We start from the raw sequence: 27911 nt of genomic DNA, 5'->3' as shown, positions 1-27911 counted from the left end.
CCTAGTTCCTTCTGGACGGCCTCAGGCAGGCCAGTGATGGTCCGTCTCCGTTTGATTTTCGTCGTGCGCCTCAGGGGGCTGTCGGAGTGTACGAGAGATCGCCTACAGCTGGCCTGGCGGTCAAAGCTCTCTCCTGATGGGGAGCAGCAGAGTAACTGTTACCGCACACACCCGCACTATGAACCCGTCTTCCCCACCACCTAGCTCTGACAGTCCACTCAAGACCTTCTCAAATGGCTCTACTAACATGAGAGAAAGGAGCAGAATTCGGCCATTTGGCCCATCGAGTCTGCTCCACCATTCCATCACAGCTGATTTATTATCCCTCTCCTGACTCCTCCCCATTTCCTTTGATGCCCTGACTAATCAAGAACCAATCAACCTCTGCTCTACATACCCAGTGACTTGGTCCCCGCAGTCATCTGTGGCAACAAATTCCACAGATTCACCACCCTCTGGCTAAAGAAATTTCTCCTCATCTCCTTTCTGAAGGGATGTCCTTCTGAGGCTGTGCCCTCTATAGGAAACAACCTCTCCACATCCACTCTATTGAGGCCTTTCAATATTCGAGAGGTTTCAATGAGATCCACTTTCATTCTTCGAAACGCTGGGGAGGACAGAGCCAGAGCCAATCACCCGTCTAGCCGACCCCCCCACCACCGTCCTTTACCCCATTGTGTACCTGTTACGTTTATTGGGATGACGTCCGTCTGGATGGCCTGTGCTTGTTGGCGCATTCTCTCCTCCGGAGTGGGCAGTGGGAGGGCCTTGGTCCAGTTCGTCTGGACGTCAATCTCAGAGAGGTCTTTGGGAACTGGGGTTTTGGATCTCCTCGAACGGAACAGCTTTTCCTCGTCCGGCGATGACGCTGCGGGCTTCACAAAGAACACGCACAAATGGAAATTATCCGGAGCAGGAAACTGAAACTCTGCCAACGCTAACTGGGATAACGAGGAGGATATTCAGCCCCCTGCAATCTGCTCTACCATCGCACGACTAAACTAAACCTTATTTCACCTGCCCACCTCCCCTCATAATCTCGAAAACATGGTGCAAATGGGATCAGCTTCACATCTCACGTGAATTCCGTCCTTTGCATCAACGACCATCACAGTCCGAGTTTGTGCCGGGGGCAGCCTGCAAGTGTTGGCAAACTTCCAGTGCCAACGCAGCATGCCCACAGCTCGCCAAACCTCACCCCAACCTACTGTAAGCCTGTGGAATGCGGGTGGAGATCGGAAACCCCTTCAATCACGGCACCGGGAATTGTACTCCCATCACAGCCGAAGTAGTGCTAGGCCTGTTTATGGGCAGTGTTCCACAACTCCATCTCCCTTGGTATGAAAAAATGTCCTCGAAGTCCCATGCGTGGTCAAGCACTGCTTTTAAGTGTAATGTCCCAGAAGCATACCCAATCGTTTCGAATCCAGAATATGCTTTTAGTTGAACTGCCTTTCCTAGAATAACATTCCACATTTCTTTTATCTCCTCTGATCTGCTCCTATCGATGTTCTCTCCCACCATCTGATCAACAGATGTTGACTTAATCTTCTCCATAGAGTTGTAGAACAATTCGACATGGATTACGGACCCTTTGGCCCCAACAGACACACAAGTGATTCTGCAGACCCTGGAAATCTTGAGTAACACACACAAACAATGCCGGAGGTACTCCGCAAGTCTACCCAGCAATATATGGAAGCGAATAAAGAGTCAACTGTTTATTCTCCTCCGTCAATGCTTCCCAACTTGCTGAATTCCTCCAGCAGTTTGTGAGTGATGAGGACTGATCAGGAGACGGTTCTGGACTTTGACCTCCCTCTGTTGCACATCAATGGCTCTGCTGTGGGGAGAGGGAACAGCACAAAGCTCCTTGCTGTGCACATAACGGACGGTCTAACCTGGACCCACAACACCTCCTCACCAGTCAGGAAGGCACAGCAGATTCTACGCTTTCTGAGGAGATTGAGGCATGCAAGCCTTCCCACCCTCATTCTAACAACTTCCCACAGGAGCAGCGTGCAGAGTGTCCTGTCTGGCTGCATCACCGTGTGGTACGCAAGCTGCAGAACGCACAGAGGAGAGTGAAAACCCACCCAGACGATCGCCAGGGTCTCCCCCCCCACCCCACCTCCATTTGTGATATTTACTGGCATCGTTGTGGAAGAAAGGCCTGAAGCATTGTTGAGGATCCCTATAACCCATCTCACAACATCTTTGACCCATTACCGTCTGGGAGGAGGTACAGGAGCATCAGGACTAGAACTGTCAGACTGGGCAACAGCTTCCTCCCTCTGGCTGTGAGATGGATGAATACCCTGCCCCCACCGAGGTCTCGTCAAGCCAGCGTGATGTGCACTACATCCATTTTTGAATTACATGTTAATTTATCTATGGTAATGGTTTGTTTTATGGTCATTTCGTTTGGTTGGATAGTTCGATGATAATAAACTTGAAGCTGACTGCAGTCCCCAACCAGCTAGTCCCACTTTCCTGCAGTCCACCCACATCCCTCTAATCCCCTCCACGTGCATTGTAAATGACACAATGCTAACTGCCTTGACCACTTCCCCTGCAGCTCATTCTGCTATACTCACCACCCTTTTTAAATCTTACCCCCTCTCACCCTGAATCCATGCCCCTAGTTTTGGACCCCTCTACCCTACATGAATCCCGTCCACCTTATCAAAGTTTGAAAGGATGGACAAGGGCGTTTCGTCCTCCCCACAAAACAAAACAATAGCACCCATTAAAAGAAGAACACCAGCCCCCCCCCCCCAATGCACAAAATCGAGAGAGTCCAGCTGTATTCAGTTCAGCTCAGTGTTCATTATCTCCAGGCCGTCCCGTTTCAAAATCACCTAAATTAGCAACGAGAAAGGAGCAACTGGAAAGCAGAAACACATCGTAACGTCAGCTACAGAGTCCAAACCACAAACAGCGTCGATTCAACCTTGCCCAAGACCCAGAACTCCTGCACAATCCTTCAACAGCGTCGACAGAGAGAGAGAGAGACACACGCAGACACTTTCCTCCGGCAGCAGTGTGCAAGAGGCTGGTAGACAGCACTGAACACCAGCTCGTCTCTCCGCACTCGCCTCAATGATTTCAATCTTCCTCGGCAACTTAATCGGACAGAAATAGAGTTGATGAGGTGCTCGCGCTACGTCTCGGCCTCCGGGCCGCAGGCTTTGTTCGAATCACTCCCAGGGACAGCAAAGACCAGACTGCTCAATCGGCCCGAAAAGCACACCACCAAAATGCTGATCACAGAAGCAGAACCACGTTTGAAAGTAAAAGAAAGCAAAGCGGAAGGGAAAAATGTGGTCTGGCGAACTTTGCACTCGGTCGCATTGTTTGCTGTCGCCATCTTCCTCGGGACTCCAAGAAGTCTCTGCCTCTCATAATTTTAAATGTTTCTAGAAGGTCGACCCTCAACCTTCTCTATTGCAAGGTATGAAGTCCCAAGCTCGGACAACCTCTCCCTATAACTCAGGCCCACTAATCCCAGCAACATCCTCAGAAATCTTTTCAGCACCATGTCCAGTTTAACCAGGCCTTCCTCAACCCGGTGACCAAAACTGTACAGAGTGCCCAAGTACAGCCTCAGCCCCCTGTACCCTGCCATTAGCTGAATTGTCACAGGCAAGCCTGATTACCCAAATCCTGGGCGTGTCCATTAGTCCAGATGTCCACTCTGATCTCCAGTGATGGAGGATGGTGTACAGCAGCAGAAAATCACAGACGTAGTCATACAGCTCTACAGCCTATCTAGTCCATGTCTAGCCCCATCAACCTGCACCGAATTTCTCTTATTTGCATCCACCACTTCTGCTGGCAGCTTGCTTCGCACTACCCTCCGAGTGAAAAAGCTCCCCCTCAGGTTCCTCTGAAACATTTCACCTTTCACCCCAAACCTATGACCTCTAGTCCAAGTCTCACCCAATCTCACTGGGAAAAGCCTGCTTGCATTTACCCTATCTATACCCCTCATAGTTTTGTATACCTCTATCAAACCTCCCCTCCTTCTCCTACACTCCAGCAAATAAAATCCAAACCTATTCAATCTTTCCCTATAACTCAACCCCGGCAACATCCTTGTAAAAAAAAGGTACTTCTTTATTTGAGAGCAGTGGGCCTGATGGTGTACTGAATTGAACACAACCGTTTTTACACAGCTTGAGACCAGCCATGAACCTAAACGACACATATTAAGTGCGGCCTTAAACCGTCTAATTCTCTGGCACCGGGACTGTGAACGGTCGACGTAGCCTCCCGATGTCACACCGCATCCAACACAACAAACCACCCATCACCTAGGACAAGATCGAAGGAGTGCAGGGAATGGAAAACTAAAAAAACAGCAGAACTATTGTTGGATTCCCTCATGAAAAAAACCATGAGCTTTGGAGCAATCTTAAGGGGCGCAGTCAGTAGGATAATCTTCTCTGTGGCAGAGAACATAGGGAGCAACAGGTCCAGAAGGGTTCTAAGGAACAACAGGGGTTGATAGAGTCTGCCTGAGCCATACAGCCGAAAACTAGGCCCGTCAGCCCAGCCCGTCCACACCAACCATCAAGTACCCATCTATATCAGTCCCACTTCTGAGGCAGAGACTCCTACAGCATTTAAAAAATATTGAGGCAAGCACTTGAATCACCAAAGTGCCGAAGGCCGAGGACCAGAAGCCAAGATGGGTATTTGCTTGTTGTCATGGAGACGGTGGGCCACAGAGCTGCATTCCTCCTGATCACAACCAAACATAGCTAGGTGCAGACATCTTACAAGGTCTAACCAACACTTGCAAGAGGGCATCGACCTGTGTTAGACAAGGTGAAGAGAAATGTTCCCCCTGCAGGAACTCCGAAATCCCAACCCACAATGGTGCAGCGGGGGTGGGCGATTAAAGCAAGGAGTAAAAGCAACAGCACTTGGGCAGCACTTGTTGAGCAAGGATTCACGCCAAGCCAAGCAATTAATGGTTGCCCGCAGCAACCTGGCAGGAAGGAAATGCCAACTTCACTTGGTTCGGAGAAGTTAAGGCATTGAGCTTTTGCGCAGGGGTTTAAAGAAAGCAGAGGACGAGTGTCAGGAAAAGAAATCTGGTGTATTAGTGTCTGGGGTTGGGCAGTGGGCAAGGGCAAAGCTGGGCGGGCAAGCAAAGCACTTTGACACGCGTGCTGGGCAGCGTGTGTGTACCTGGTGGTTCCATGAAGTCAAATGACAGCAGACACTAAGGCAAGCCTGAGTGAGGCAGTTTAAGGGGCTAAACCGCTGGAGTGAAAGAGCAGAACAGAGAAAAACGGAATAAAGTGACTAAACAAGGCAGCAAGGAACAACAGTGACAGTCATCGTTAAACAAGTCAATGACAGCCTCCATTAACAACCTGCTATGTGGTTTGGTTCTAAAATTGCCAGTGCAAAAACATTTTGAACATAACTTATAAATTCTCTGCTTGAGTTCAGTTCCCTGAAGTGGTGGGTGCGAGGCAACCCTGGAGCCAGTAATGTCAGTGTGAGGGAGCTCCAGACTGTTCAGTGACTGTGAGGGAGCTCCAGACTGTTCAGTGACTGTGAGGGAGCTCCAGACTGTTCAGTGACTGTGAGGGAGCTCCAGACTGTTTAGTGACTGTGAGGGAGATCCAGACTGTTTAGTGACTGTGAGGGAGATCCAGACTGTTCAGTGACTGTGAGGGAGATCCAGACTGTTCAGTGACTGTGAGGGAGCTCCAGACTGTTCAGTGACTGTGAGGGAGATCCAGACTGTTCGGTGACTGTGATAGAGCTCCAGACTGTTCAGTGACTGTGAGGGAGATCCAGACTGTTCAGTGACTGTGAGGGAGATCCAGACTGTTTAGTGACTGTGAGGGAGATCCATACTGTTCAGTGACTGTGAGGGAGATCCAGACTGTTTAGTGACTGTGAGGGAGATCCAGACTGTTCAGTGACTGTGAGGGAGATCCAGACTGTTTAGTGACTGTGGGAGGGGCAGAGGATTTTCCACAGTGTCTTGGCCAATATTTATCTCCAAACAGAATATCAGTAGGACAACACACTGTCTATGCATCCCAGGAAAGGTTTAGTGGAATAAAGATCATGCGACAAATAGGACAAGCTTGGCTGGGCGGCGTCTAGCCACGTGCAGGTCAATGAGACTGGTCAGCCTAGCAGTTGAGCAGAGAGTGGATGGGCCAAAGGGCCAACCGGCAAGCTGTGTGACTGATTATCACCCTCTGGGTGCTGTCTGTGAGATGCGCCTACCCCGGTGTCAGTGGTTACCGCGATGGTATTAAAGTTGGGGGTGTGGGAGTTCCGAGGTCAGTTCGCACACCGCCCGCAGGGATCTTGCACGATCCTCCCATTGTCTGAAGAAGTACTGGTTAGTAGGTTAATTGGTCATTGTGATTAGGCTAGGGTTAAATATCCAGCTGGGCCATAAGGGTCTGTTTGGGACAGTCTCTCCAAATCTATCTATTCACTTCTGTTTAGCGACCCAGCACGATTACCAGCCCTGCCGGCCCAACGAGCCCACGCCACTCGGTTACGCCCATATGACCGATTAACCTGCTGGCCGGTGCGTCTCCGGACTGCGGGGGGAAACCGGAGCGCCCGGAGGAAAAGCCGTGTGGTCACAGGGAGAACGTGCAGACTCCTCACAGACAGCAGCGAGAACTGAACCCTGGTTGCTAACGGCGACACAACCCTGCGTCCACCTCCACCCCAATAAAATAAATGAGACGCAGATCTGCGACTTCACTGGAACTGCAGCCATTTCTGGAAGGGTCGGACTGCAGCGATGCTGCACCTCCACTACCCCTGCTGTTGCCGTGACGCAGTCTCAGGAAAGGAAGCAGGGTTTCAAAGCAGCCTCACCACTTGGTCGTGGCCTTCCTCCTCGTCCAGGTGATTCCCAGCCAGGTGAGATGATGTTGAGGAGAACAGTGGGGCCTGGGAGTAATACTGCGAACTCCGAGAGCCATCTTCCCTCAGCTTGTCGCAGTCTAGAGAGAGAGAGAGAGAGAAAGTGTGTTATAACACAGAACATGCTGCCCTTTGGCCCATCAGCCGGCACCTGGACCATACCCCTCCTATCCAAACTTCTCTTCAATGTCGAACAAACGTGTCCATCACTTCCACTTGTACCACACTCTGAGTGGAGAAGACCCCCCTCCTCAGGAGGGAGCGGGAGGGGGAGAGAGAAAATATAAAGAACAGTGGTATTTCTCACATGTAAATTGAAACAAAGAGTGAATATGTTGTTCCTCATCAGCAAGGGCCGTGCTGCGGAGAGTTGCCACACTTCCAGTACCAGCACAGCAAGCCTAGAGCTCACTAACCCTAACCTGCGTGTCCTCGGACTGTGGGCGGAGACCCACGTGGTCATGGGGAGGACGTACAGTGGGGACTGAACCCCGATCTTACTGCTGGTGCTGTAATAATAACATACTGACTGCTTATGCCACCCTGGGCCCTCAAAGCTAATATTTTGTTCTGGCTTTGTATCACCAGTATGCAATACCGTGAAATTAGTTAACTTTGCAGTTAACAATGCAATAGATGATCAATACAGAAAAAAACAATTACAGTAAATATATATGCATATTAAATTGTTAAAATAAGTAGCACAAAATCAGAAATTTTAACAAGTAGAGAGGTTGTGTTCATGGGTAAAAATGTCCTTTCAAAAATCAGATGGCAGAGAGGAAGCAGCTGTTCCTGAATTGCCTTCAGGCTTCTGTACCTCCTTCCTGATGGTAACAATGAGGAGAGGGCATGTCCTGGGTGGTGGGGTTCCTTAATGGTGGTTGCTGCCTTTCTGAGACACCGCTCCTTGAAGATGTCTTGGATACTACGGAGGCCAGTACCCATGATGGAGTTAACTAATTTTACCACTGTCTGCAGTTTACTTCGATCCTGTGCAGTAGTCCCTCTATACGAGACGATGATGCAGCCAGTCAGAATGCTCTTCACGGTACATTTGTAGAAGTTTTCAAGTGATAAATCAAATCCCTGAAACTCCTGATTAAATATAGCTGCTGTCTTGCCTTCCTTATAGCTGCATCAAAATGTTAGGACCAGGTTAGATCTTCAGAGATCTTGATACCCAGAAACCTGGAATTGTTCACTCTCTCCACTTCTGATCCCTCCATGACGATCGGTGAGTGTTCCTTTGTCTCGCCCTTTCTGAAGTCCACAATCAGCTCTTCAGTCTTACTGACATTGAGTACAAGGTTGTTGCTGCAACACCACTCCACTAGCTGATACATCTCGCTCCTGTATGCCCTCTTCTCACCATCTGAGATTTCTGACACTCTCAAATTTCTGGCAGACTGCTAGTGTCTTCCACAGTGAATAAATTATTTATTCAGTTCACCCGTCATCTCTTTGCCCCATTATTCCCTCTCCAGTGTCATTTTCTAATGGTCTTACATCCACTCTTGCCTCTCATTTACTCTATATATCTGAGAAAGCTTTTGGTATCCTCTTTCATATTATTGGCCAGCTTACCCGAATACTTCATTTTTCCCCTCCTTATGCTCATTTCTGTTGCCTTCTGTTGGTTTTTTAAAAGCTTCCTAATCCTCTACCTTCCCACTAATTTTTGCTATATTATATGCCCCCCTTTTGCTTTTATGCTGTTTGTGACTTCCCTTGTCAGCCACAGTTGCCTGATCTTCCCCTTAGGATACCTCATCACCTTTGGGATGTATCTACGCTGTGCCGTCTGAAATGCTCCCAAAAAGTCCGACCACTGAGTTCTACCTTCATCCCTGCTAGTGTCCCCTTTTGGCCAGCTCCTCCCTCATGCCTCCCTCTGTAATTCATTCCAATTCTCTGTAATACCGATACGAGTTAAGAAGACACAGCAGCAGCTCTACATCCTTAACAAAGATTCTGCATGACATCTTTGACTACCTTCTACAGATGGAAATAGAAACTGAGTGGATACTGCCCCGGTTGGGTAAAACCCTCCCCATCTTTGAGCACATCTACACGAAGTGCCATTGCCTGGACCCCCACCACCCAGGTCATGCTCTCGTCTCACAGCTGCCATCGGAAAGGAAGTACGGGAGCCTCAAGACTTACACCAAGCTCAGGAATAGTTATTACTCTTCAACCATCAGACCCTTGAACCAAAGGAGAACCCTCACTTGCCCCGTCACTGAACTGTTCCCTCAACCTATGGACTCACTTTCAAGGACTCTTCATCTCATGTTCTCGATATTTACTGCATATTTATTTATTTTTATTTTTGTATTTGTACAGTTCACTGTCCTTTGCCCATCGGTTATTTTTCTGTCCTGTTGGATGTGGTATTTTATTGATTCTATTATGTTTCTTGGAGTTATTGCGAATGCCCACAAGGAAACGAATCTCAGGGTTGTATATAGGAACGTGTATGTATCTGATAATAAAGTTACTTTGAACTTTACCTCCACTCTCTCAAGCTGCAGGATGAATTCTATCATAATATGATCACCATTTCCCAAGGCTTCTTTCACCTTAAACTCCTTAGCTAAATCTGATTCATTACACATCACCCAATCCGGAATTGCCTTTCCCCTAGTGGGCTCAACGACAAGCTGCTCTAAAAAGTCACCTTGTAGGCGTTCTACAAATTCCCTCCCTTGGGGCTCAGAACCAATCTGATTTTCCCAATCTACCTGCATAACTAAATCCCCCGTGACTATAGCAACATTGCCCTTATTATTCGCCTTTTCTATCTCCCTTTGTAATTTATACCCCACATCTTGGTTACTGTTTGGGGCCTTGTATACAACTCCCATCAAGGTCTTTTTACCCATGCAGGTTTTTTAACTTTATCCACAAGGATTCTACATCTTGCAATCTAATGTCACCTCCTTCTAAGGATTTGATTTCATTTTTTACCAATAGAGTTATCCTGCCCACTCTCCCTACTCACCAGTCCTTTCAGTACAAGGTGTATCCTTGTATGTTAAGCTCCCAACTATCATCTTCTTTCAGCCACAACTCAGTGATGCCCACAAGTTCATACCTGCCAATCTCTAACCATGATGCAAGATGATCTGCATATTCTACATACTGTGTAGTTACATAGAAACATAGGAAATAGGTGCAGGAGTAGGCCATTCGGCCCTTTGAGCCTGCACCGCCATTCAGTATGATCATGGCTGATCATCCAACTCAGAACCCTGTACCTGCTTTCTCTCCATACCCTCTGATCCCTTTAGCCACATGTAACTCCCTCTTAAATATAGCCAATGAACCAATATAAATAAGTTTATAATATGTTTCAAATATAACACCTTCAGTCCTGTATTCATCACCTATTTCGATTTTGACCCCATGTTACACTTCACCTCATCCCAGTGACTGCAATTTTGGCCTATTTTCTGCCACTACACACCAATTTGACTTGTATACAACTACTCCATCCTCAGCCCTATCACTCTGGTCCCCACCACAACCTGCCAAATCAGTTTAATCCCTCCCTGAAAACTAAGAATACGGATCCCACCCCCCCCCCCCCAGGTTCAGGCGTAATCCATCCCTTTTGTATTTGTCACACCTTCCCAATGATCCAGAGATTGCAACAGATTCTAGAGGAAGAATCAGAACCTGAACAGGCTTTATTGCCACGAACTTTGTTGTATTGTTGATGGTCCTCACTCATCCCAGCCTGGCACGTGGAAGAGGATGATCGTACTAACGCAACAAATTTCATGACAATCATCACAGATGCCGTGTCCCTCACTGTTCCCACGGCAACACTGTGAGGGCTTTTTAATTTCTGGGTTTGTTCTGGAAGGTGACTCTTGCGAGCAGTTCTGATGAAAACCATCAAACGTTCCCATTTTAGATTGCTACACCTGAGAACCACAATTACTTACGTGTACTCGACAATCAGTCACATCATTTTAAGGCAATTAAAAAAAAATCTATTGCTTCTCGAGACCAAAGAAACTCAAACATTCTCTGGTCACTGGCGCAGTACACCTTTTAGACAGCGTAAGAGAGGAAGGCACTCTGGTTTAAAAGCTCATCTAGCGAAGCGTGGGTTTTGACTATCCTGCTGGACAACGTACAGTCTCAGGTATATAAAACTGAAGATGTCAGAGCTGTACCAGAGGAATATTAAAAGCTGTTGTCTTTTTTTGTTTTATGGAGTCTTGGGAATCCCCTGCCATTCCAGACGCAGTGATACACAGTTTGAGGTCTTCACAATTCACTGCTGAGGCTTTCACAGGCAGAGGAAGTGCAGTGCTTTTCCATCAACTCCTTGTGATGTGCAGTGCTGTCCCAGTCCCGGTCACCAGACTGTCATCCATTTTATCTGCCTCGGGAGTTTTCAGAGCTCATCCTGGTGGGGGTGTACATCCCATCTCAGGTCAGTGTAAAACAGGCTCTAGATGAACTGACTGACATAATCAACAGGCATGAAGCAGCACATTCTGATGCCTCCCCCTTCATTTTGGGGGACTTCAACCAAGACAGCTTGTAAAAGTCCCTAAATAACTATTATAATGGTTATCAACGTATCAGTTGTGGAACCAACACACTGGACCACTGTTACATCACCATGAGTGACGTCATAGCAATAACCCTGCACTCGATGGAAGAAGAACTGATCGTGGACTCCAGAAAGAATAGGATGAGGGAACACACACATAGAGAGATCAGAAGGGGAAGGGTGAGCGATTTCAAATTCCTGAATGTCAGCATCTCTGAGAATCTATCCCGGGCCCAACAGTTGCAAATATAGCAGCTGTACTTCATTAGGAGTTTGTCAGCAAAGCCACTCACAAATTTCTACTGATGTACCGTGGAGAGCGTTCTAACTGTCTGACATGGGGAGGCACAGCACAGCACTGAAGGAAGCTGTGGATGATTGTGAAGTCAGTCAGCTCCATTGTGGGCTCTAGGCTCTGTAGCATCCAGCGACGCCTCAAAAAGGCGACATCCATCACTGAGGACCTACACCACCCAGGACATGCTCTCTTCTCATTGTTCCCATCGGGAAGGAGGAACAGGAGCCCAAAGGCACACACACACTTATTGTAATTCAACACTGCTATGACTATGTACTGTAGTGTACTGTTGCTGCAAGGACAACAATTTCCACGACATATGCCGATGACTGAATTAAATTGATTACTCATTACCATAAAATCCATGAAGTTTAAGACCCACGACTCCTGAACTTAACGAGAACATCGTACTTACAATCACTGAAAGAATCAGAGGCTCTACAGTACTGCTGGATCATCCCTTGAATTCACCTTTCAATTGGCCACTGTTTCACTCAAACACAAGTTTGTCCTTATAAGGTAGCACACTTTCCAAGGCCTGGCAATGAGTTCCCACAATCTATTGTGCAAACATTTATTGTTAACTTAGTGAGACAATGAGTTGGAAGTGGGGGTAGGGCGAGGGAATGTGTGATTCACAGTGGTGTTTTGAGCAGTAAGCAGCCATTTCACACTGATAGCAGGATCTATCTGTTACAACCCTACCTTCTATGTTTTCTTTACATTTCCTTACAAAGTATTTCTCTCAGTAATTGGTCTAGTTGTACAGAACCAGCAAGAGTGAACGTACAGGCCTAACAACACTAAAAATGTAAAAGCATTTGACTTTGATCTCCTTTTGTGCATTTTAAAAATTCCAAACGTAGTACAGCACAGGAACAGACCTTTTGGCCCACAATACCTGTGCCGGACATGACACCAAATTAAACTAAATTTCTTCTGCCAGAACATGACGCAAATCAAAACGATGGGTGTCACAGCAGCCTGGCGGTGATCGCGAGCACTTTACAGCATTCACGATCACCGATCGGGGTTCGATTCCCGCTGCTGTTTGTAGACAGCTTGCAAGTTCGCTTCCATTTTGCGCATGTCTGCCCCCACCCTGTCCTCCCACCACCCCACCAGTGACAGGGTTCCTCTTGTCCTCACCTACCACCAGCCTCCACGTCCGGCACATAACTTTCCGCAACTTCCACCATCGCCAACGGGATCCCACCACCAAGCACATCTTCCCCTCAGACCCCCACTTTCTGCAGAGATTGCTCCCTATACAACCCCCCTTGTCCATTCGTCCCTCCTGACACTTATCCTTTCAAGTGCTACACCTCCTCCCTCACTACCATTCAGATCCCCAAACTGTCCTTCCAGGTGAGGTGACACTTCACCTGCGAGTCTGTTGGGGTTATATACTGTGACTGGTGCTCCTAAGTGTGGTCTCCTGTATACTGGTGAGACCCAACAGAGACTGGGAGATCGCTTTTCCGAGCACCTATGTTCCATCCGCCAGAAAAAGCAGGATCTCCCAGTGGCCATCCATTTTAATTCCACTTCCCATTCCCATTCCGGTATGTCAATCCATGGCCTCCTCTACTGTCGCGATGAGGCCACACTCTGGTTGGAGGAACAACAGCTTATATTCCATCCGGGTAGCTCCAACCTGATCGATTTCTCAAGATTTTGGTAATGCTCCCCCCTTCACCGTTCCCTTTTCCATCTCCTTGCCTGTCTATCGCCTCCTTCTGGTGCTCCTCCCCCCTTTTCTTTCTTCCAGGCCCTTCTGTCTTCTCCTATTAGGCTCCCCCTCCTCCAGCCTGGTATCTCTTTCACCAATCAACTTCCCAGCTCTTTACTTCATCCCTGCCCCCCCCCCAGTTTCACCTATCACCTTGTGTTTCTCCCTCCCCTCCCCCCACCATTTAAATCTACTCCTCTTTTTTTCTCTCCAGTCCTGAAGAAGGGTCGGCTTGAAATGTCAAGTGTACTCTGCCTGGCCTGCTGAGTTCCTCCAGCATTTTGTGTGAGTTGCTCGGATTTCCAGCGTCTGCAGATTTTCCCTTGTTTACATTCTCCTTGTACTGTGCGGGTTTCCTCCCAAACTCCCGACACACTGGCGAGGGTCAGCAACCTGTGGACATGCTACACCACCACTGGAAGTGCAGCGACATTTTCCGGGCTGCCCTCAACAACACCTCCGCTATTCCACTCCATATTTTAATGTAGGTGTGACAAATAAAACTAATCTTTATATTTTTTTATTAGTCCCTCCATTCAGGTCCTGGGGTCGAAGCTTGAAGGTCAGTCAAGCAGAGGTCTGAAAGTTGTAGCCCAACGGGCCAAGCCCTGGGTCTATGAGAAGTTCAACGGAGAAGAGAGAGGCCCATTCTCTGGAGTCCCGTTAAGGGCATTGTGTGTGCATGCCTGCGCGCATGGGTTGATGGGTGGGTGGTGACGTGTACAGGTGGGAGGGAGCACAGGGGATTGTTTTGCTGTTGTGTTCTGTGCCACTGTGTTTCGGTGTCGTGGGTGTGTCATTACGTGTGCATAATAAAGGGCTTCATTTCCCAGTGAGCAATGCAAGGGGTTCACCCGGAACGAGAGGCTACGATGGTTACCTGGTCGTGCGCGCACAGGATAGAGCAGCAGTCCAATAATAAAAAGTTCTAACTAAAACCCACGCCAAGTTTGCCTGTATTAAGAACAAACATAACATGCTGTCCAGAAGACGGCGAGAGGCCTCAGCATGGAGAATAAATGAATGCCGTGCGTGGCTGAGAAAGGGACGTTGTGAGTACAAAAAGTGCTGGCGGCAAGTGAGGTGGGACACTAGTTACGATGAAGAGAAGCTGGCCTGTGAGATGAGAGAGCAGTTGCTCCTGAGGTTCAGCGGTCACCTGATTCACCGAAGGAGATTCTGGTGACAGGACAAGCATTCCCGTCGTGGGTAAATGAAGCCCTCCTGCACCTATATGCAGGTTACTGATAACCAGAAGTGCTTCAAACAGCGACTCGATACATTTAGCTGCTAACAGAGCAGAAGGGAACAATGAAAAATTGAAAGTATCTTGCATGTAATTGGCTAGGATGCTTTAGGCATCTATAATGGCTTTCAAATTGATGACACAGTTTCTCATTGGACACTCTGATGACAAAATTTAAGTAAAAACATCATGTTTGAGAGATAAGTTTTTTCCTGCGACCAGAAATAAGGTGTTAGCTTTGACCAAAACTTCGCTAAGTTTCACACACTAAGTCCTATGAATTGGGAGATTTGAAAAACCCACTATTTGGAGACAGAATAGTTTGCTGAATTCCAGATAATGGACTCACAGTAAGGTTGTTGCGTGAAAAAAGATTTGGCGATGGAAAAGGCTGTGAATATGTGTAGGGCAGCAGAGATCACACAAGCACAAGCAAAGGAGCTGCACAGGGCTGAAATTAAATAAAGAGAAACAGCGACTTTGGTGTTAAGACACGTAGGAGATGTCATATCGGAAGAGGGAATGAAGCCTGACCAAACAAAGATGTCAGCCATTGAGAACATGGAGAGGCCCCAAAACAAAGAGGTGAGACATTTGTTGGTGATGGTGACTTACCTGGATAAGTTCATCCCTCGACTGTCTATTGTGTCAGCACCACTTAGGTCACTCCCTGAGTGGCTTTGGGCTCATGAGCAAGAAGTGTTTCCAGAAGCTGAGAAGAGTCGTAACTGAGGAGCTTGGCCTGAAGTTTTATGATCTGGAAAGCTGTACTAGGATCTCAGCTGATCTGTCCCGACACGACCTTGGAGCAGTATTTCTGCAACAGCACGATGACACATCTGGCCTACGTATCAAGGGCTTTAACAAGTGTGGAAGCCAACTACGCACAGAAAGTTTCCATCGATACATCTGTGGTCAAGCTTTTGAGGTGGAGACAGACCATAATCCACTGGTCTCAATTATGTCCAAGCCACTGAATGACGCTCCCATCAGGATACAGTGCATGTCGATGAGGCCGCAGAAATACGAGGTGAAGATGATCTACACACTGGGAACATATATGGTTGCTGCTGATGTGCTGTCTTGAGCAACAAGAAAGAAAAGAGTGACAGAGAGATTAATGCTGATATGTTGGCCTATGTTGACATGATTTTTGCCTCCATTCCAGTATCTACCGACAGAACAGAAATTTGTAAAGCAGCAGGGTCAGATGAAACAATGAAAGAACTCAAAGAAGCAACATGTAAAGGATAGCCAGCAGCTGAGAATGTGTATTTGGGCACGCAGAGCTGAACCGTCAGTAGTGAAAGATATGGTCTTCAAAGGGTCCGGCGTTGCTCTGCAAGGAAATGCTCCAGAAGATATGTGAAGGGCATCTGGGTGAAGAAAAACGTAAACGCAGAGTTTGTGAAGTGACTTACTGGCCAAGGATGAACCCAGACACCAGCCAGACCACTGCTTCATGTGAAATACACCTTACCTACAGTCCGAAGCACTTTCACCACAGCCCGTACTCGACAGGCGTGTACGAGTGGATTTGTTTGAACGTAATGGGAAGAGCCATACCGTTGTACCAGGCTTCTTTTCCGATTACACTGCAATCGACATCCAGCAAAGTGGTCATGACCTTCCTGAAAGCCCTGTCTGTGAGGCATGGAGTTCCACGTGAAGGGGTTTCAGGCAACGATCTGCCATCATCGAGCTGTGAATTGGAGTCCTTTGCCAAAGATTGGGGGGTTTCGACAAATCAGCTTGAGCCACATCACTCAAAAAAATGGCCCAGCTGGAAGTTCGGTCAAGGTAGTGAAGCGCCTCATGAAGAAAGTGCAAGATGGACGAGTGGATCTCCACAGAAGTCTGATGATTTACAGAAGTACAGAATGGCCTTTCACCGGCCCAAACGCTGATGGGTCAACGCATACGCACTAACCTCCCAGTGCATGAAAACATGACGGCACCAAAAAGGGGGCACACAGTCAAACTGTCTAAAGAGAAGTGAAAGGAAAACAGTATCACGATGAGACTGTGAAGAGCTGACCAGTCCTGAAGCCTGGGGATCAAGTGTGAATGCCAGATCATGACTCTGGCACATGGTCCATGCAAAGATTTGTGCAAGAGGAAGTAACTCTACATTCCTAGCAGACAGAGACAGAGCGAGGGACACCTCTGAAAAGGGACCACGTGGGTCTACGACCCATAGCTGTAACATGTCACCTGTCAGTACACCAAAGGGGCCAGCAGATGTAAAAAAATGAACATGTTGATCAAAGTTCTCAGAAAGACACAAATATTAGCGTACCAAATGCAAGCAGTATAACTGTGGAAAGAAACAGCAGACCGAGAAAAGGACCATTAAACCAAGCCGTTGACTGATTGTAGTTGCACATTACAATTGAAGTTGAAATGTTCAACAGCTGAAAATTCAAAACTAAAAAAATGAGACCACCATTGAATGTAGATATCTTTGTTGGAAAGGATTATTGTTCCTTGCAGATTTATGAGGATATAGTATTGTGATTCTTTTTCTTTCAAGGGGGAAGCTGTGTTATTATGTGTGTATCATAAAGAACTTCAATTCCCAGTGGGCGACGCCAGGGGTTCACCCGGAAGTGAAAGTGACGATGGTGTGACCTGGTCATGTGCACACGGAATGGAACAGCAGTTCCAAGATTGTCTTCATTAAGATCACACACGCACGCACGCACACACATACACACAGTTTCAGCTGTCACACCATGACTTAGCTGCCGATAAACGGCAGAGCGGAATTACACGGTACTTGAGGAGCATACGGCAGATACAATCACCCTCCACTGCTGACAGCTTGCTCACACCCAGCTGTCGCCAGCATCCCGCAAGGCCACGCAGATGGTGAGCTCAAGGGGAGGGGAGCCCCACGTGGTTGACCAGAGTGGCTCCTTTGTGCGAAAGTCCAGCAAGAGGGAGATGAATGAATCTGGCAGCAATGTCATGCCTGGAACTCTGTGTGCGTGCGTGCATGTGTGTGTGTCTGTGAGAGTGTGTGTGTGAGTGTGCATGTGTGACTGTGTGTGTGTCTGTGTGTGTGTGTGTGTGTGCGTGTGTGTGTGTGTGACTGTGTGTGTGTCTGTGTGTGAGTGAGTGTGTCTCCTCGCTCTCTCTCTTGCTTTGTCTCTCCCTGTCTATATGTGTCTATCCGTGTGTGCCTCTCTGTATGTGTCTCCCTGTGTGTGTGTGAGTGTGTGTCTCCTCTCTCTCTCTCTCTCTCTCTCTCTCTCTCTGTGATGGCAGGGAACTGAGCAAGACGCTGTGATGGTGCTTTCTTGCTAGAGCCCAGATCCCTTCTAAAGACAATGAACTAGCCCCCTGACCTGATTCTGAATGGTTTCCTCAACAGCTGCCTCCACACTCACAAACACATCAATCCTGTCCTTTTGTTCCACACCGGAGGAATCTCAAACGGCAGGGCCCATGAGCGGCTCAGCGGGACCGACCGGTTTGCTCTTCCAGGCCCAGTGGACGCCAACTGACAGACGCTGCCTTTCCGCCGAGGAGACAACGTCCACTCCTTCGGGCAGGCAGGAACAATCCCGGGATTCCACATGACGGAAAGGCGCTGTGGGATCTTCCTACTGCAGAGGTGGCCTGGACTTCAACGCAGATCTGAGTGGGGATGGATTTGCCGCCTGCTGAGGGGCTGTGGGCCGCCAAGTGCGAACGGGACGCTGGGTGGCAACATACCGAATCCCCTCAAACCCTTACCGCAGTTCATCGGCTGGCATGCATTTCTCAAGACTGCATCTATGTGTCCTCGAGCCTTAAGGCATGTGCTTTGAGGGTTCTGGGAAGGGGCAGAAGAGAGAACGTCCAGGGTGGATGGGTCATAATGGACTAGAGCGGGGGTCGGCAACCTGCGGCTCCCGAGCCATTTGTGGCTCTTTCACCTCTGTGCTGCGGCTCCCTGTGGCTTTGGGAAATAATTGGTCAGTATTTAATTAAAATGTATTTTATGTTAGTTTGTTAGCTTTTGAAATGTAATTATGGTGATCTTGTACAACCTAAGTGTAGCGACACATTTCCTGCCACATCCGAAACGGCTCACAATTAGCCAGCATTCCGGCTAAGGGAGATAGCCTACGGGGGTTTGTGAGTACGCGTCTTTTGCAGCATCTGCGTCCATGGGGGCTGGGTTGAGGGAGGCTTAAAAGCAAGGCTGTTTAGTTCGAATAAAGCTATCTTTGACTGCAGTTTACTGACACCGCTACAACGTGTTTTTATCGCTGGCTGTCCAGACGGAAGGTGCTGAAACGCTTTGTCGCGTGTCTGGAAGAAGTGAAAACTTTCCTGGGCAGCAAAGGGCTCACCTTTCCTGAGCTGGAACAGCCAGAGTGGCTGGAAAAGCTACACTTCATGGTAGACATGACAGCGCACCTGAACACGCTGAACACAGCTCTTCAGGGGAAAGGACGTACAGCCCTGCACATGTTGGAGGATGTTTTGGCATTCGAGCGCAAGTTGACAGTGCTTGCCAGAGATTTACAGAAAGGCACTTTGTCTCACTTCCCCAATTTGAGAGAGTTCAAACAAGGTCACGACATGATAATTTCGGAGTATTTACATTCTGCAATCATCGCAATGCAAACATCGTTTGGGAAACGCTTCTGTGAGTTCAGAGAGGAAAAAAACACATTATCCTTCCCGGTCACTCCCTTAAGCATCGATCCTTCCCTACTGAATACGACTGCATTGGCAGGTGTGAGTCAACCTGATCTTGAGATGGAACTGGCCGACATAGCCGACAAAGACATATGGGTGTCCAAGTTTAGACGCTTGACAGCAGACCTTGAAGATGTTGCCCGTCAGAAGGCCGTTCTTGCTCAGAAACACAAATGGAGTGATATTGAAAACCTCACAGATGACAGCTTGCGATCCTGTGTAAAGATGAAGGTGACGTCATACAGCCCTGATGTGCAGACGCTGTGCGCTGAGGTCCAGGAGCAGAAATCCCATTAACCAAGTATGATAAATATTTTAATTGCCTATTATTTTACTCATATTCATATTTTTTCATTGTTCAGTGAAATAGTCCTTTTATTTTTCAGGCTGACAGCTGGCTGATGTTATTTTTGGTTTGCTGCTGGCGGAAAATTTAAGTTCGGCGTTTTTCATAAATACAAGAAGGACTCAAATAGACATTGAATATTTTACTTAAAAGTAACTTTCAACCCAACGTCTTTTTTTCGGAGTTCAAAATGTTTTTGTTGCATGCAGAAATGTAATTTCGTTTTCTCTGCAGGAGTTCATCAATTTCATAAATGCAACACATTATAGTTTGTTTATACATAGCATAAAGGCAAAAAAAACGTTGTATGCAGTGTTATTTCATTTTAAATGTCAAACGGGTTTTGCGGCTCCCAGTGTTTTCTTTTCTGTGGGAAACGGGTCCAAGTGGCTCTTTCAGTGGTAAAGGTTGCTGACCCCTGGACTAGAGGGACTGTCTTGCTGGGTGTACCCAATGACCTTTGTGTAGGAGGAACTGTAGGGACAAATTCACCCATCACAGAACACAAATCCATCACGTTATCAGCTTGCAGTTGGTGAGGGAGAAGGTCAATAATTGGTTTTAATGATCGGCCTTTCTGGTCTGAAAGCCTGTTCTAAGTTGAAGCAATTGTGACAACTGCCTGCACGAACCTTTCCAAAACTTCACAGGGACTTTGGCCACGTTATCCTGGATCTACTTTCTTCACTTTCTTAGCAGGGTTAGGAGGATCAGCTCGTCATCGAACACGCAAACCATTTTCAACCGATCTGCTATTGAATGCAGTGTGATTAGTTGTGCCACGGTCTCAAATACCAATTCAAACGTGAACGAACGTAAGAAGCTGCCCATTACATCCCGCCCCACCGCCGGTAGTGTCGGCGGGTTGCACTGCCTCAAGAAGGCAGTATCTGTCATCACAGACCCCCACCATTGGGCCGCGCCGTCTTCTTACAGCTCCCATCGGGCGGGAGCTACAGAAACCTGAGGTCCCACACCAGGTTCAAGAACAGCTTCAACCATTTGGTTCTTGAACTTACCTACACAGCCAGGTCACTACGTCATTACAGCAACACTACAACTGCTTTGCATTAACATGGACTTCCACTGTTACTGTTTTCCTGGAAGATGTTGCATAATCTATGTTTAGAGCACAGATACAATACGGAGCCTTTGACCCAAATCCCAATTTTTAATCTATTCCAAGATCAATTTAACTCTTTCTTCCCACAGTGCCCTCCATCTCCTTTCACCCATGTGACTAAGAATCGCAGAGATGTCTCAACAAGAGGTGCAGTATCTGCCTCTACCATCACCCCTGGCGGGGCACTTACTGCTCCGTGTGTGAAGAACCCACCTCTGACATCCCTCCTACACTTTCCTCCATTTACATTAAAATTGCGTCCTCCATAAACGCCATTCCCTCCCGGGGTCAAGTCTCTGGGTGTCCACCCAATCTGTGCCCCTGTAACGAGGAGGTCGTGGACTGAAGGGAATGGGAAGCTGATGTGAAATGGATGGCCACTGGGAGGTCCTTGCTGCTGAGGGAGAGTGCGTGCGAAGGTGCTCACCGGGTTTCACCGAGGTAGAGGCGGCCAGGCAAGGAGCGCCAGATAGGACCTGCGACCCCGCGAGGTTCACCGATGTCAAGGGTCACCTTGCGTGAAGCACTGCATAGGGCCGTGAATGGCGGTGAGGGAGGAGGTGTGGGACAGATGAGGCACTTGCAGGGATCCAAATTCTTATACTTAGTTTTCATTGTCATGGGAGATGGTGCTGCAGTGTGGCAACTCGTTGCAAACTACTCACTGCAGATCCGCTCTGATCCTCTTCCGTTATATTCTGCCTCCTGGATCTCACAAAGTGGCCACTGAGGGTATGCTTGTGTTCTTCTGCTGCTGTAGCCCATCCACTTCAAGGTTCTTTGTGTTGTGCGTTCAGAGACGCCCTTCTGCACACCAGTGTTGTAATGTGTGGTTATTTAAGTTATTACTGCCTTCTTCTCAGTTTGACCCAGTCTGGCCATTCTCCTCTGACCTCTCTCATCAACAAGGCGTTTTCCCCCACAGAACCAGTCTGGCCGTTCTCCTCTGACCTCCCTCATTAACCAGGCGTTTTCACCCACAGAACCAGTCTGGCCATTCTCCTCTGACCTCCCTCATTAACCAGGCATTTCCACCCACAGAACCAGTCTGGCCATTCTCCTCTGTCCTCTCTCATTAACAATGCGTTTTCCCCCACAGAACAGCTACTCACTAGATTCTTTTTGTTTCTTTCTCTATAAAGTCTAGATCTTTTGTTTTAATTGGGTTCTATTGGGTTTCCTCGTTTCGTAGTTGCCTGTAAGAAGATGAATCACAAGGGTGCATAGAGTGTACATACTTTGAAAATAAATGTACTTTGAACTTTGAACAAGGCGCTTTCACCCACAGAACTGCCAGTCAGTCATTGGATGTGTTTCTCGCACCATTCTCCGTAAACTCTACGTGAGTGAAAACCCCAGGAGATCAGCAGTTTCTGAGATACTCAAACCACCACATCTGGCACCGACAATCAGGTGATCTGAAGTCACTCGGATCACGTTTCTTCCCCATTCTGCTGTTTGGCCTGAACAACAACTGAACCTCTTGACCACGTCTGCATGCTTTTATGCATCGAGTTGCTACCTCATGATTGGCTGATTAGATATTTGCATTAATGAGCAGGTGTACAGTTGTACTTTAAATAAAGTGGTCACTGAGTATATAGTGTGAGTGAGTGTCATTGCTATTACCAAGAAGAAAGTGCTTGGATCGATGAAAAGCCTGAAGGTACATCGACCACGCCCAGGAATTTGCTGAAGAGATTGTGGAGGCATTAGTGATGATTATTTCAAGAATTTATAGATTCTGGAATGTTCCGGAGGCCTGGAAAATTGCAGATGTCACTCCACTCTTTAAGAATGGAGGGAGGCAGAAGAAAGGCATTTATAGGCCAGTTGGTCTGACCTCAGTGGTTCGGAAGATGTTGGAGTCTATTATTAAGGATGAGGATTTAAAATACTTGGGAGGCACATGATGAAATAGGCCAAAGTCAGCATAGTTTTCTGAAGGGGAAATCTTGCTTGATACACCTGTTGGATTTATTTGAGGGAACAACAAGCACGATAGACAAAAGAGAGTCAGTGGATGCTGTTCATTTGGATTTTCAGAAGGTCTTTGACGAGGTGCTGTACATAAGGCTGCTAAATAAGATATTAAGATATCCATTAGATATCCGTATTGCTCTGACCCACTTTGAGGAACCAAACACTTATGTGAGGATGTTATTTGTGGACTTTAGTTCTGCATTTAACACAGTCATCCCCCATAAGCTGGTCAGCAAACCGAACTCTCTTGGCCTTGGTTCCTGCCTGTGCTCAGGGGTCATGGACTTTCTCACAGACCGACCACAACAAGTCAGAGTTGGTCAGCACACCTCCACCACCCTCATCTCAAAAACAGGGCTGTGTGCTGAGCCCTATGCTCTACACACTCTTCACACATGACTGCACCCCCATCTACACCTCCAACTCCATAATTAAATTTGCGGACAATACCACAGTTGTTGGCCTGATCTCGGACGAGGACGAAACAACCTACAGGCTCGAGGTGGATCATCTGACGGAGTGGTGTAAGGACAATGACCCGGTTCTTAACACTTCTAAAACAAAAGAGATGATCATTGACTTCAGGAGATCAAAGGACAGAGTACACACCACTCCACCCCCCCTCCATATACATGGAGAGGTAGTGGAAAGTGTGGAAAACCTAAAGTTCCTTGGAGTTATGTTGTCAAAACAGCTGACATGGACCACCAACACCCTGCTGCTTGTAAAAAAGGCACAACAAAGACTCTTCTTCCTCAGAAAGCTGAAACAGGACAAACTCCCACAAAAGCTGTTGCTTAACTTCTACAGAAGCTCAACTGAAACCATTCTGACCAACAGCACCATTTCGGGCTGAGAGTCTTGATGAAGGTAACTCATTCCACATTCTCTCCACCCTCTGAATGAAGAAATTCCCTCACAGGTTCCCCTTAAATATTTCATCCTTCAGCCTAAAGCTATAACCTCTAGTTCTGGTCTCATCCAGCCTCAGTGGGAAAAGCCTGCTGGCATTTTACCCTGTCTATGCCCCACCAATAATTCTGTATCCCTCTGTCAAATTTCCCCTCATTCTCCTAGTCTCGGGAATTAAGTCCAAAGCTATCCAACCTTTCTCTGTAACTCAGGTCCTGAAGTCTTGGCAACATCCTTGTAAACCTTCTCTGCAATCTTCCAGTCTCAGTGACATCTTTATAAAAACAATGAACCCATTCCGGTAAAAGAAACTCTGATACCAAACTGCTCGGCCTGGCTGTTCCTGAGCCACCCTGGCAACAGTGCTGCTCGTACTAGCAGAGGAAGTGTCGCAGTCAAAGTTCAAAGCAAATTTATTATCAAAGTACGTATATGTCACCATACACTACCCTGAGATTCATTTTCCTATGGGTACAATTGAATTAACCAGCAACTATACATAGTTTCCCACTGAGGCTGGCTGGGACTACAACCGCAGGTCATGGGTTAAGGACGAAAGGTGAAAAGTTAAAGGGGAATGTTAGGGGAAACCTCTTCACTCAGAGGGTCGTGGGAGTGTGGAAGGAGCTGCCAGCACAAGAGGTGCATACAAGTTTGACTTCAACGGTTAAGGGAAGTTTAGATAGGTACGTGGATGGTAGGGCTATGGAGGGCTTTGGTCTCAGTGCAGGTCAATGGGAGTAGGCAGTGTAAATGATTTGACACAGACTAGTTGGGCCAAAGAGCAAGTTCCTGTACTGTACTCTATAACTCCAAACAAAGACTGACAGGCAAGTAATGTACAAGAGGACAAATCATGCACGTAATAATTTTAAGAAGTAAGTAAATTGTACAGCAAACATGAGTTGTAGAGTTATTGAAAGTGAGTCTATTGGTTGTGGAATCAGTTCAGTGTTGGGGTGAGTGAAATTATCCACATTGGTTCAGGAGCCTGTAGGGTTATAACAGTTCCCTAGTGTTCATCAAAGGTGCAGATATAACTCGCTCTCCAACTGTGCCGGGGTAGAGTTACACACACCATTTTAGCTTCAGTAACATCGGCCTCCCGATGATTGTCATTTCCACTCTGAACTCTCCCAGCTGAAGGTCTGAGCTCCGCAGGGAATCGAACATCCGACAGACGCACACAGTCACATTGTGCTCTGTTTTAATGCCGCTCAATGGGTAACAGCTTGGCTGTAGGATTCACCAATTAGATGATCACATTACAGTATGTTCTCCGTGGAGGGACAAGCCAGTCAGATCAACTTATCTGTGATGGTGTTCATATTTCACACAAGCCTAAAACCTACGACACTGCCAAACCCTTGCTGAACCAAGATCACTGGCGTTTGCGTGTAATGAGTCTCAGGCACAAATAATACAGCAAGGGTGCCCAAGACTTTTGCACAGTCCCACGATAATTTTATGTATTGCACCGTACTGTTGCACAAAAAAAATCATGACATGTCAGTGATGATAAAGCTGATTCTGATATGGGTCTCTATCCGTGAAACACCAGAGAGACAATCTGTACTGAGCCATAAACTAATTGTTTGGAATCAAATTACCTTACCTGGTGTCTCAGGGCACCCGGCCCTAGCATTCCTTCTCTGCCACCTACCCCACCCTCCCCAGCGGCATTCCACCCTCACCATTCCCAACTACCTTTACCCCTGCCAGATTTACAAACACATATATATGTGCCTAAGACTTTTGCACAGTGAGATAGTGGGGAAAGGGTCAGAATAACGTGTTCCAGTTACAAGTGGGTGATGCAGGTCAGCAGGTGCCATGGTGAGGGAGGCTGGCCGATCAGGTGTTCTTTCAGCACAGCAGAGGCCCATTCTGATAACAGTGCGATTGAGTCTTGAGATTTTACCTCCTGGCCCAACGGGGAGAGAATGACTAAGGTAGGAGGGCACTTTGATTACATTGGCTGCTTGGCAGGCCAGGCAGCATCAATGGAGAAGACTAAATAGTCCATGTTGCAGGCTGAGACCCTTATCAGGACTGGAAAGGAATGGGGCAGAAGCCAGAATAAGAAGGTGGGGAGAGGGGGATGGGGTCAAAGGGGAGAGGGAGAGAGAGAGAGGGATAGAGAGGGAGAGAGAGGGAGAGAGAGGGAGAGAGAGGGAGAGAGAGGGAGAGAGAGGGAGAGAGAGAGAGAGAGAGAGAGAGAGAGAGTGTGTGTGAAGAGGTAACGAGGGGAGATGGCCTGTAAAAAGAGGAGAGTGGGAGTGGTGGGACAGGGGCATAAATTGGTGAACTAAATAGAGATGAAAGGCAATGGGCGGGTGGTTCGAGGTAGGGGAGAGGAGCTGAGAGACAGTGGCAGGTCCCAGGACAAAGAGGAAAAATGGGTGAGGATGTTGGAGTGAGGTCAGAGGGAGGAGAGAGGTGAAGGTTGGAGGGAGGTAAGCAGGAACTCCAAGGGCTTCCTTGTGGGATCTGCATGGGTTGGTGCCCTTTCCTGCTAGTTCAAGGTCAAAGTTCAAAGTAAATTTGTTACCAAAGTACAAATACATTACCATATTTTACCTTGAAATTCATTTTCCTGCAGGCATTTACAGAAAAAATAAAGAAATGAGATGAGGAGGAATTTCTTTAGCCAGGGACTGGTGAATCTGTGGAATTCTTTGCCTCGGACAGATGTGGAGGCCAAGTCTTTATGTATATTTAAGACAGAGGTTGACGAATTCTGGATTAGTGAGGGCACGAAGGGATAAGGGGAGAAGGCAGGAGACTGGGGCTGAGAGGAAAATTGGATCAGCCATGATGAAATGATGGAATGGAGTGGACTCAATGGGCCAAATGGCCTAACTCTGCTCCTATACCTTATGGAGTCTATGACAAACTACACATAAACTCAGACGGACAAAGTGTATAAATAAAAATCAATACTGAGAACGTGAATTGTAGAGTCCCTGAAAGTAAGACTGCAGGTTGCAGAATCAGTTCAGAGTTGAGGGGAGTGAAGTTATCCGTGCTGGTTTGGGAGCCTGTTGGCTACAGGGTAATGACTGTCCCTGAATCAGGTGCTGCGGTACCCGGGACTCCTGTACCTCCTGCGCGATGTTGGTCAGGAACAACAGGGAGGGGAAAGAGAAGGGGCGACATCAGCTCACCTCGCAGCAGTGTTTTCAGGTTAACCTTGGCTTGCCGATGCAGGTCTTCCACGCAGGGCGATCGGGTCGACGGCAGGAACACATTCTCCTGCTGGTGAAGCGACACCTTGTAGTGGACTGTCCAACGACTCTCTTCATCCAGGTTCGAGACAGCTGCAATCAAGAGGGAGATGGTCACCTCACCTGACTCTGACATGTATTACCTTTCCAATCGGTCCCACTCAGCTCTGACCGTGGTCCCCGGTGATGGGTCACCAGCCCTCTGCCCTGATACTGGGAAAAGCTTCTGTCTCTGTGAAATCCAGACAAATCATTCTATACATATGTATGTCAATAAGAACCGGTTTAATTCCCTCCTCTGTCTGTAAGTAACACTGATACCGTGCCAGTGATTCAGGTTTAATTCCCTCCTCTGTCTGTAAGTGACACTGATACCGTGCCAGCGATTCCGGTTTAATTCCCTCCTCTGTCTGTAAGTGACACTGATACCCTGCCAGCGATTCCGGTTTAATTCCCGCCTCTGTCTGTAAGTGACACTGATACCCTGCCAGCGATTCCGGTTTAATTCCCGCCTCTGTCTGTAAGTGACACTGATACCCTGCCAGCGATTCCGGTTTAATTCCCGCCTCTGTCTGTAAGTGACACTGATACCGTGCCAGTGATTCCGGTTTAATTCCTGCCTCTGTCTGTAAGTGACACTGATACCGTGCCAGCGATTCCGGTTCAATTCCCACCTCTGTCTGTAAGTGACACTGATACCGTGCCAGCGATTCCGGTTTAATTCCCTCCTCTGTCTGTAAGTGACACTGATACCGTGCCAGCGATTCCGGTTTAATTCCCTCAGTTTATATGTCTTCCTGTGACTGTGTGGGTTTCCTCCAGGTGTTCCGGTTTTCTCCCACATTCCAAAGACGT

The 27911-nt window shown here is 47.6% G+C and overlaps 1 protein-coding gene across 7 annotated transcripts in view; it reads right to left on the bottom strand.

Annotated features, from left to right (window-relative positions):
- The window catches only part of LOC132403274 (NHS-like protein 1), a 367698-nt gene that overhangs the window by 15474 nt on the left and 324313 nt on the right, over nt 1-27911 (bottom strand). For 6 of the 7 annotated variants that reach the window (XM_059986702.1, XM_059986707.1, XM_059986705.1 and 3 more), the window contains exons 2-5: nt 26997-27149; nt 6874-7001; nt 683-875; nt 2-133 (exon numbers count right to left, since the gene is read on the bottom strand). In XM_059986702.1, coding sequence (XP_059842685.1) covers nt 2-133; nt 683-875; nt 6874-7001; nt 26997-27149 — 606 coding nt within the window. Of the gene's footprint in view, nt 1; nt 134-682; nt 876-6873; nt 7002-12207; nt 12344-26996; nt 27150-27911 lie in introns of those variants that run through there. The other variant, XM_059986708.1, reaches the window with a different exon arrangement.

The sequence above is a fragment of the Hypanus sabinus genome, chromosome 12, assembly GCF_030144855.1.
Source record: "Hypanus sabinus isolate sHypSab1 chromosome 12, sHypSab1.hap1, whole genome shotgun sequence".
Lineage (NCBI taxonomy): Eukaryota > Metazoa > Chordata > Chondrichthyes > Myliobatiformes > Dasyatidae > Hypanus > Hypanus sabinus.
This window is presented reverse-complemented; position numbering and strand designations above follow the sequence as displayed.